Source organism: Cavia porcellus, unplaced genomic scaffold (assembly GCF_034190915.1).
Source record: "Cavia porcellus strain 051 isolate PalLab524CR breed Dunkin Hartley unplaced genomic scaffold, mCavPor4.1 scaffold_16, whole genome shotgun sequence".
NCBI lineage: Eukaryota > Metazoa > Chordata > Mammalia > Rodentia > Caviidae > Cavia > Cavia porcellus.
This window is the reverse complement of record NW_026947499.1, coordinates 30,762,810-30,773,714: the sequence shown is the minus strand read 5'-3', so window position 1 is coordinate 30,773,714 and position 10,905 is coordinate 30,762,810. Positions and strand designations below refer to the sequence as shown.

The 10,905-nt window shown below is 50.6% G+C and overlaps 1 protein-coding gene across 1 annotated transcript; it reads left to right on the top strand.

Annotated features, from left to right (window-relative positions):
- The first annotated feature begins 1,526 nt into the window (after positions 1 to 1,526).
- Positions 1,527 to 7,146, top strand: Rimbp3c (RIMS binding protein 3C). Its single transcript, XM_003478056.5, has one exon. The coding sequence runs from the start codon at positions 1,677 to 1,679 to the stop codon at positions 6,549 to 6,551; it is 4,875 nt and encodes a 1,624-aa protein (XP_003478104.1). The 5' UTR covers positions 1,527 to 1,676; the 3' UTR covers positions 6,552 to 7,146.
- Positions 7,147 to 10,905: the final 3,759 nt, after the last annotated feature.

The window sequence follows — 10,905 nt, the reverse complement described above, 5'->3', positions numbered from 1 at the left end:
TTGTGTTCTCTTGCTTTAGTGAACAATCATACACAGAGGACATGGGTACTCAGAGAACTCTAGGGGTTCACATAGCACAGAAGAGGGCTGCATTATAAACCCATTTTACAGGTGACAGTATAGAGAGCATGGCAGCGCCACAAAAAATCTGAAAGTCTATTAGAATCCAATAGCCCAACAGCTTGAACCATCAACTACTGTGTGCCCTAGAAGGCTATGGAACATTCTCTAGCCTTGTTGTCTCTAGGGAGATAGCATAGAGGCACCTACAGAGGCCTCTGGCTTTATCTTTTAGGGCAGTAGCAGCCCTGAACACTCATGGACTAGACCAAAGAGCAGGCTGTGCCCATGGTGTGGCTGAAGATGGCTAGTCAATTCTCCCACATCCTGGGTGCCTCTAATGGGCCTGTGCCTCTATCTGACCACTCTCTGCCTCGAGCTTTGAGACAATTTTTTTGGGGGGAGGGCGGTGCTGGGGATAGAACTCAGGACCTTGTACTTGCCAGACAGGTTTTTTTTTTTTCTTCTTTCTTTCTTTCTTTTTTTTTTTTTTTTTTTTCTTTCCCAGACTGGTGTTTTGCTGCTGAGCTAAATCTCTGGCTCTGCCTGTAGCTTTGAAATGTGAGCTGCAGACAGATCCACACAGGTGATCTGAGTTTGAGTAAGTTGGAAATGGGATATCTATGGATTCTGGAAGTAGAATTTTGCAGATTTCTGTCTTTAGCTACTCTCAGGATGTTCTTTATCTTTTCCAGCATCCCTGCTGGATGATAGTATAGAGGAGAGAAGAAAATGCAGGTCAGAGGAGACAGCTCAGTAGTAGAGGTCTTGCCCAGTGTGCCCTTCTCTTCTCAGCTGGCACCAAGCCCAAGCATATGGCTTGAGTCAGTTCATCTATAAAAGGAGCATAAGAATTTTTTTTTCTTTTTGAAACAGGATCTTGCTATGTAGTGCAGGCTGGCCTTGAACCGTGTAGCCCATGCTGGCCTCTAATTTGTGGCAATCCTCCTGCCTCAGCCTTCCAAGTGCTGGGATCACAGACTATGCCACTACACTTGGCTAACAGGTTTCAATAGATAACCTAAGTATGTACTTAGCACTTAACAAGTCTTGGAAAAGTAGGATAGAGGAGTAGATACCAGAGGCATCTGCCTTCAGTTAGGGACTCAGTGCTCAACTTCAAGTCTAGGCATATACTGCTGTAGGTCCCAGCTACCTAGATCAGACATACTACCTGAATCCCTGGCATGGCCAAGACAGGTCTACCTACACCTCATTTGTGACAGTGACCCACACCTTTCAGGCCCAGAAGCAGCGTCCTTGCTTCCCATGAGACAACTTGGCCTGGAAGGGACTGGACAGTGTCTAGGCGAGTTCCTAGGTTAAAAAAAAAAAAAAAAAAAAGCCACGCAGCAGAAAAGGTATGGGGACATAAAAACACCCAGGGAATCAGTGGTCAGGGGCCGTTTTGAGCAGGCATGTGGGGAACTCAGCCTAGGCCTAAGCAACCGCGGCAAGAGAGTGGGGGAACATACCCCGAGGCGGAAGGGGCGCGAGGAGACTGCCAGGGGCGCCGGAAGGGGCGCGCGGGGCCGTTGGCCTCGGCCGGATCGGCGGCAGTTGGCGAGCTGTGGCCTGCTAGGCGAGGTCAAATGTCTGGCTGAGCAGTGGCCACAATGACAGAAGACTCACCCACCCCCTTGGGTGGCGGCCGCACGTCACCCAAAAAGCCAGGCAGCCCCGGTCAAGCAGCGGCAATGCTGGAGGAGCAGAGGCGGGAGCTGGAGAAGCTTCGGGCCGAGCTGGAGGAGGAGCGCGCGCGCGGGCGGGCAGAGCGGCAGCACTTCACGACCCAGGCGCGCCGGCTGCGGGAGGCAGCCGAGCGAGAGCGGCAGCAGCTGGCGGACCACCTGCACTCCAAATGGGAGGCACAGCGCTTCCGGGAGCTGCGGCAGCTGCAGGCGGAGGTGCAGCGGGAGCGCGAAGCCGAGATCCGGCAGCTGCTGCGCTGGAAAGAGGCAGAGTTGCGGCAGCTACAGCAGCTGCTAGGCCGCGAGCGCGACGGTGTGGTGCGCCAGGCCCGTGAGCTGCAGCGCCAGCTGGCCCAGGAGCTGGTGAACCGTGGCTACTGCAGCCGCCCCGGGGCTCCCGAGATTCCTGCCGAGCAGTGCCGCTGTCGCTTGCAGGAAGTGCTGCGGCAGCTCCGCTGGGAGACCGACGGCCAGCAAGCTGCGCGCATCCGCCACCTGCAGGCGGCGCTTGATATGGAGCGCCAGCTGTTCCTCAAGTACATCCTGGAGCACTTCCGCTGGCAGCCGGCTTTACCTGGGTCCCCAGACTCCCAGGCAGAGAATTCCTCGAGGGCCGCACTTCCCGAAACCGCCAGCAGTGCTCGCCACACCCCAAAGCCCGCTTTTCGACTGGCTTCCCGGGATGAGCTGGGAGCCAGGATCCGAGTTCGCGCCCGCTCTTTGGAGAGGTTGCCCGAGGCGCTCTCCGGCTCCCCCGACCGCCAGCACCCAGCGCGGGCCAGCTCCCTTGATTCCTTGACCGCGGCGCATTCCCGCTCGCTCGACAGTATGCGGAGTTGCCCGCGGGCCTTTATTGAGTCAAAGGCGCCAACCTCCTCGACAAAAGTCTTTGTCGCAGGCTCCCCAAACGTCTCACCGCCTAGGGCACACAGAAAACCTAAAGATCTGGGCAAAGAAGGTTCTGGAAATCAGCCCCCAGAAAGTCTGATGCCCTCTCCGCCGGGCCCCGACTACTGTGCACTGGTGAAGCGTAACTCGGAGCTGAGTGAAGCATTGCAGAGGCTGACACATCGCTGCTCCGAACTGCGCGAGGAGAACCTGCAGCTGCGGCGCAGTGGTGGCCCCAGTCAGGACGAAAAGGTGAAGCGGCTCAAAATGAAGCACGCGGAGCTAGCAGGACTCGCGCGGCGCCTAGAGGACCGTGCCCGCAAGCTTCAGGAGACCAATCTTCGAGCGCTGAGCGCACCTGTGCTAGGGGAGAACCGTCCTGACCTGCAGTTGTACCAGGCCTTTGCCCGCCAGCGTGCCAGAGACCTGTCGGATCAGGCCAGCGCGCTGCTAGCCAAGGACAAGCAGATCGAAGAGCTGAGGCAGGAATGCCACCTCCTGCAGGCGCGCGTTGCCACCGGCCTTGATAGCACTTTGAATCCTGCAGGGGGAGTCCCTCGCTCGCAGTGGCTCAACGTCAGTGACTTGGACCGGCTGCAGCGTGAGTCCCAGCAGGAAGTTCTGCGCCTGCAGAGGCAGTTAACGCTGCAGCAAGGCAAGGGCTGCGCAAGGGCCGAAACGAGCAACCAGAGCGCAACCAGCAAGGAGTCTCGACACCAGGTGCGGGCATTGGCGTTTGAACTGGATGCACTGCGGCGCGAATGTGAGGCGTTGGGCGCGCAGTCTGCAGCGGCACAGCGGCGCAGCGAGGAGGTAGAAGCACAGCTGCAGGCAGCACTTCGCAAGGGCGCCTGGCTGGCGGAGGAAAACGCGCGGCTGCAGACCCAGGCCCACTGGGTACGAAGGGTGGTGGCAGAGAACAGCGACGTGCGCGGGCAGCTGGGCCGCGCGTGCCAGGAGCGCGACGCCGCCGGCCTTCTGGCAGAGCAGCTGCTGCAACAGGCGGCGCTCGAGCAGAATAGGCAGCAACAGCTGCAGCACGACCTGGAGAAGGCCCTGAGCGACCTCCAGGCTGCTCGAAAGGAGGTGCAAGCATTGCAAGATCCGCCTGGCCATCCTCCCCAGCAGCCACAGGAGGCCACCCAAGCGACAGGTAGAGGAAAGCACAAGTTCAAACCACAGACTAAAGATTATGCAACCTCACAACCTAGCAAAGAACAGCCTCCTGTTTGTCCTACCATGCAGGAGACTCCAGTTTCCCTTGGGGAACCAGCCAGTTCACACTTTGTGCCAGAGAGCATCCCTGCTAACCAGCCTCTGGACTCCAGGCATCAAGCTAGCTCCCAGTCTACCTCCTCCTCTGAAGTGGAGTCTGTGTGGGCCACTGTGCCATCGTGCCTTACTCTAGAAATGGACACAACCAGTGAGGTGGATGATTTGGAGCAAGACAGTGTGTCTCCCCCACTGGAAGTAAGGGATCCTGAGGCACCCTCCACCTCTAAGCTCAAGATCTTCCAGGCTAAATATGACTACAACCCATTTGAGGGACCCAATGAGCATCCTGAGCATGAGCTACCTCTCACAGCTGGGGAATATGTGTATGTCTTTGGGGACTTGGATGAGGATGGTTTCTATGAAGGGGAGCTTGAGGATGGCCGGCAAGGGCTGGTGCCCTCCAACTTGGTAGAACAGATTCCAGATAGTCCCAACCTAAGCAACCTGTCTCCCAAGTCATCTGAGTCCCCAAATCACTTAGGCCCCAAAATACTACCTGTTGGGCAGACCAAAGCCTCAAAGGAAGCCAGTTTATTACTTAGGGAGACCCAAGGATCAGTGGATAGAGCAACATGCCAGATGGGAGGGAAGGGTTCCAAGACAGAAAAGGCAACTGAGATCTTAGAGATCAAGAGAAAAGTCTGCTGGCTGGACTCATCACAGAGTATGCAAGAGCAGAGCTTCTCCATACCCTCTCCGAGGACCAAAGGATTGCCCTGTGTGTGGCCTATGCAACTACAACTGCAGAATGTCACAGCCACGTCAGCTGAAATTACCTGGGTGTATGGCAGTAGCAAACACCTCCATGTGGTGTACCTTGATGACCAGGAATATGCTCTGATCCCCTCAGGTGTGAGCTGCTATACCTTTGAAGACCTACGTCCTGGCACACAATACAAGGCTCGAGTGGAGGTGGAGCTACCTTGGGACTTGCAGCAGATTCCCTGGGAAATGAAATCTTCTACCATCACCTTCAGCACACCCTTAGCAGGACCCCCAGATCCTCCACTGGATGTACTAGTGGAGCACCACACCTCACCAGGCTTCCTAGTGGTCAGCTGGATTCCTGTGACTATTGACTCAGCTGGGTCCTCCAATGGAGTGCAAGTCACTGGCTATGCTGTGTATGCAGATGGACTCAAGATTGCAGAGATTCCTGATGCCACTGCTGGGAGCACTCTGTTGGAATTTTCCCAGCTGCAGGTACCCCTCACATGCCAGAAGGTCTCAGTGAGAACCATGTCACTGTGTGGTGAGTCTCTGGATTCAGTGCCAGCTCAGATCCCTGAGGACTGCTTCACTTATCACTTATTACCAGAGACTCTTTCCTTTAATGACACCTGTGGTGACCCATCTACCTTCCAAGTCACCTTCCCCATCTGCCATCAGAAGATGGCGCTGGCTTCTTTGAGTACCAAGGCAGGCTCTCACATTCCTGGAAGCTGTGGGGAACCTCAGACCAAGTTTCCAGAAGTACTGCCTGAAGAACCACTGAGGAAGCAGTCCCTGTCGTCCAACCTGAGCTCAGAAGAGGTTGGCAAGCAAGCCCAAGGGTTCACAGGAATCCAGAAGGGCTGCAGAAATGACCTATCCTTTCAGAAGAGTCCTCAGAACCACAGGCCACTTCATCCCAGTGGCCAGTCTGTGATGAAAGAAAACCACTATGGGCACATGAGTACCAGCAGAGGCTCATCTCCAGGATTCATCCATGTGTCCCCTAAGTGTGGGCCCAGGAAAGATCTGTGTCAGGAGAAGACTGCCCTTGAGAAGGTCCTTAGACAAAAGCAAGGTACCCAAGTGTTGACACCTTCCCAGCAGAGCACCAGCCAGAAGTATGCAGCTGAGTCCTGTAACATATTGGAGGAGATGTGGAGAGATGTGGATAATTGGTGCACAGAGAAGCTAGAACACAGAGAGAAGTGCAGGCCCCAGAATAGGCGACAGCAGGCTCTGAGGGACAAGAAAGAGTGGAAACTCTGTGAGCCCTCTACAGCGCAATGTCCAGCTCAATCCAGTAAAGTCATTGAAATGTCTTGTGGTGTCCCCTCACATTTGGGGCCAGAGGCCAACACACTAGCCAGGACATTTGTGGCCCTCTTTGATTATGATCCTCTAGCAATGTCTGCCAACCCCAAGGCTGCAGAGAAGGAGCTAGCCTTCCAGAAAGGGCAATTGCTGAGAGTATGGGGCTCTCAGGACCCCCATGGCTTCTACCATGGCGAGTGCAATAATCAAGTGGGTAACATCCCTGGGCACCTGGTGGCTGAGGTGGAGGTGGGCACAGAACAACCTGAAAGAAGGTGGCATTTGCCAGCACAAGGACACCTGTCTTCTGTAGCCCACCTTGAGAACTTTGAGGGGCCCACCAGCCCCCATGGTTCTTTCCTCAAGCCCCAAGAGAACTCCAGGAAATCCACACTGTGGACCCCAAAGACCATGATGGTGGCTCTGGACTATGATCCCAGGGATAGGAAAGTAGGGGGCCGGGCAAAGGGCAAACTAGCTCTGAGGGCTGGGGATATGGTCACAGTCTATGGGCCTGTGGATGATAAGGGATTCTATTATGGTGAGTCGGGTGGCCATAGAGGCCTGATTCCAGCCCACCTACTGGATGACTTATCTGTCCACAGAGAGTGAGCAAGGCTTGCTGCAGGAGTGGTAGCCTCTGGCTGCCCACACCCTCAGAAGGAGAAGCAAGCACGTACACCCTCATACAGCATCCCTCCTGGCCACCTCCTTAAGCAACATTTGCTTCAGGCACCACTGTGTTCAGCTGATGGCATGCCAGGTGTGTTCCTATCCCCTGAGAGCAGCAGGATTTAAATCTGAGTTGAATTGTTTCCAAAAGAAAACAAATCAGGCCAATGTCTAAGAGTTTCAGAGTCATGGATAACTATGATACTTATTTGGAGTGCCTTTTTCTGGGGTGGATATGTGTTTTCTTGAACAGGTTAACATTCTTTATGCATTGCCTTGTATGAAAATTTCAAGAAAAGTCTGCATTTAAAAAAACAATCAAAAAAATCAGAATGCTATTTTTCTATTTTATGTTCAACCCTTCATTAAAATGTTCATAAAAAATATTTTAGAAGTCAAAGTACAGCTAAGGGAAATATGAGTTCACCTCTTCTTCCCTCCCCCTCCTGCCCAATGGAGCCTGAGAGGTTATAGAAATGTTTTCCTTAAAAAAAAAAAAAATGTTTTCCTGAGGGGCTGGGGGTATAGCTCAGCAGCTTAAGCACCTGCCTTGAAAGCAGGCAGTCGTGAGTTCGATCCCCGGTACCGATAAAAAGGAAAAAGACAAAAAAAAAAAAGAAATAATGTTTTCCTGATGGGAAGGGAAGGTCTAGCCTTACTCTTGAGGGCAGGCACAGCTCTGGGACTGCTGATCTAGCCACAGAGTGTCCAGCCAAGAGCTGAGAAGCAAGACCTCAAAGTCTCTGCCCAGTCAAATCTTCCTTACAGGGGCCCCTCCACTGAGGCTGCGTTGTTGGCAGGCTTTTTGTGAAGGTAGGTGGGGAGTCTTCCAGCTATAAATTCCACACTGGTAGCTGTCCCTTTTCCCAAGATGTTTTGTGAGGAATCTCCTTAGGAAGGTATTTCCTTAATTTTTCTATTTTATGTGAGCAGGCTGGGTGTGGTAGTTTACATCTGTACTCCTAACATTTGGGAGGCTGAGGCAAGAGGATTCCAGTGAATTTGAGGCCAATGTAGGCTAACATAGTGAGTTCAAAACCAGCCTGAATTACATGGTAAGACCCTACACCCCAAACCCAAAACAAAAGCAGAAGAACCTACGGAGGTTCAGAGGATTCCCACACATATAAAGTCACATGGTTTTAGAGGAGTCATCTTTTCTCATGATCCTTCAGGGTTCTCCCTGCCAGAGGTGGCAATGAAATGTGCTCTTCATCCTCAACTTCTATTTGATGCCTTTTTGGTTCCCAAGGCCCAAGAACACTGTCAGAAGGACTGCCTTCTACAGTGTGGCCACAAATGGCAGGAAGTATCCCTGGGGCAGAAATATTGGAGCTACCAGCTGGTTCCATGGCAGGTGGTAAACTGGGGTAACAAGGTTATTGTCCCTGGGACCAAAGCTGGGAAAAGGAAAGGGTCAACCCAAATGCTGTCCCATCCTGGCATGCTTAGGGCTGCCTTACCCTCAACCCACAAACTTCCTGGGGAGCCATGATGTGCACACAAGACTATTTGTGAACTAAAGGTCTCAGACCTCAGCAGGGTGATAGTGGTGGTGGTGGGGGATTCATCTTAGTCCCAGTGGCTCAAGGGCCACTATTATCCCCTCTCATGCTCACAAAATCCAGCTCAAACAGGCTCTGGCCTGGGGAGGAAATTTAGACCAGCTCAGGCTTCTGGACTTCATCTTCAACCCTTGAGGGCAGCTACCACCTCTTCTCCTTTTAGACCAGTGATCACAACTAAGAACAATACCTTTCACAATTGTTTTTTAAAATTGTAAAATATGTACCGGGTGTGGTGGTGCTGGCCTGTAATCCAGCACTTTGGGAGTCTGAAGTAGATCAAAAATTGGAGCCCAGTGGGGGCAATTTAGCAATTTGTTGAGAATTAGCCTCAGAATAAAAAAAATGCCTGGGGATGTAGATTAATTCAAAGGTCATGGGTTCAATCCTGCTATCGCTCTCCTAAAAAAAAAAAAAAAAAAAAAAAAAAAAAAACAAAAAACTCTGAAGAGCCAGATATGGGGAACACACTTGTAATCCTAGCACTCTACACAAGTTTGAGGACAGCCTGGGCTACATAGTAAGTTAAAGGCCATTGTAGGCTACATAGTGAGACTTTGTTTCAGTACAGCAACAAAAACAAAACAAAAACAACCCCTGTAAAATAAAATCTAAAATTAACCATTGTAGGGTAGGGATGTAGCTCAGTGGTAGAGACCCTGTCTAACATGCACAGAAGCCCTGAATTCTGGCTGCAGCATTGAAAAAAAATTGCAACTTTAAAAAAAAAACTCTTTTTATCAGTTTTTGCAATGCTGGAGCTGAAACTGAGGGCCTCTCTACATGCTAGGCATGCACTCTACCAACGAGCTACGATGTCCTTAGCCCCAAAGCGCTTTTTAGGTGTACAGTTGAGTAATGTTAAGTATGTTCACATCAGTATGCCATAGATTTCCAGACCTGTATTTGATCTTGCAAATCGAAAGTGTTTCTACTAAATAATGCCCTATCCTCTACCCTAGCTTCGACAGCCATCAACTTGACATGGAATTACCTTGGGGGCTTTAATTATTCTGCCCCAAGGCATTTCTAGTCATTTCTAAGTACATTGGAGAAGGCGGTGTCCTCCTGCTGACACGGTTGTCAGACACAAGGAACCAAAGAGACATCCTACTTTTATTTTTCCTTTGTGGTGCTTTCAACTGAACACAGAGCCCTGAACATTCTTTACCACTACACTATATAGCCTGGGCCTCAGTGCTTTCTGTCTATGAATTCCACTCTGTATTTCATATCAGTGAACTCATACGGCATTTTTTTTTATCACTGGCTTATTTCATTGAGCATACATTTTATTCATGTTGTAGCAGGTGGCAGAATTTCCTTTTTAAAACTGAATAATAGTATTCTGCTGTTTATCCATTCACCTGTTGGTAGACATTTGGATTGCTTCCACTTTTTAGCTCTAATGGGTAATGCTGCCAGGAAAATAAATGTACAAATATCTCTTGTTCACAGTTTTTCAAATCACCAAATTCCTGTTGAGTCCATAACTCAGAATGATATCTGAGAATAAAGAACCCCCCATTCACCAACAGCTTCTGCAAGAGAAGACAGCCTGGCCCCTGGAGGCTTATAGGTGCTAGCTTGGGGGTTGGGGGGTTGTTCATTAACTGTGGGATAGGAACAAGTGTAATTCCTACATACCAGAAGAGCAATGACAGTTTAGCAAGAGAATAGATACTGTAATTCACACTTTCAAAATTAAGAACAAGGAGCCAGGCATGGTGGTGCACACCCCTGATCCCAGCACTCAAGAGGTTGAGCCAGGAGGATCATCATAAGTTCCAGGTCAGCCTCTGTTACATAGTGACACAGTGAGTTCGAGGCCAGCCTGCACTACAAAGTGAGACCCTGTCTCAAAGAAAAAGGGGAAGGAGGCTGGGGTTGTAGCTCAGTGGTACAGCACTTAAACTTACCCCTGGGTTCAAAGCGTATAGGGGTAGAAAAAGAATGAAGATGTGTTGTGTATCTGTACTACCTCCCCATGATGAATTAATCATCATGCACTGCAAACATGTAGTAATAAAAATTTAAAAAAAGAATTAAGGATTCTCATCCCAGTAGAACCACACAATGAATCCAACAATGATAATGCTCTCCATGTTGTTCAATTCCTTTGTTTTCTCCCTTGGTGCTGGGATTGAACACAGTGCTTTATACATGTGAAGCAAAGCTCTACCACTGGCTATATCCAAACCAGTTTTCAAATCTACTTTTACAATCTTCCCTGAACTTTGCCCAAATCACTCACCACCTTCTATCAGCTGAGAGTGTCAGATCTATAAAGTGGCACCCCATCCCTTATTCTAGCCTCTACCCTGTTTTATTTTCCTCTGGAGCCCTCCCTCATTCACCCCTGGCATGTTACCTAGGTTTTTGTTTTGTCTGGTTTTCATTGTCTAATCTGGGCAGGCCTGCCCTGGCCACACCTGCCTGCTTAGACCTATCAGGGAAAGCAGGAAATACCTTTTTGACCCTGCAGGCTCTGCCTGTCCCATTTATTCCCTTTTCATTCCTCAGAGCGCCCTAGTGAGCGCACCAAAAACCTATAGGAGTCATCCTTCCAGGGGACGAGGGACGGTGAAATCTGACATTGAACTACATTCTTTCCATAACATTGCTCCATAAATCCTAGAGGCCTTAGGAAATTTTAGTGAATAAAAGAAGGATAATGGCTGGGTGTGATAATGCATGCCAGTAATCCCAGCACTCTGCGCAATTGAGGC

What these genes read in the sequence shown, in the direction of transcription:
- Rimbp3c (XM_003478056.5), top strand. Translation starts at nt 1,677, where the DNA reads ATGACAGAAGACTCACCCACCCCCTTGGGTGGCGGCCGCACGTCACCC.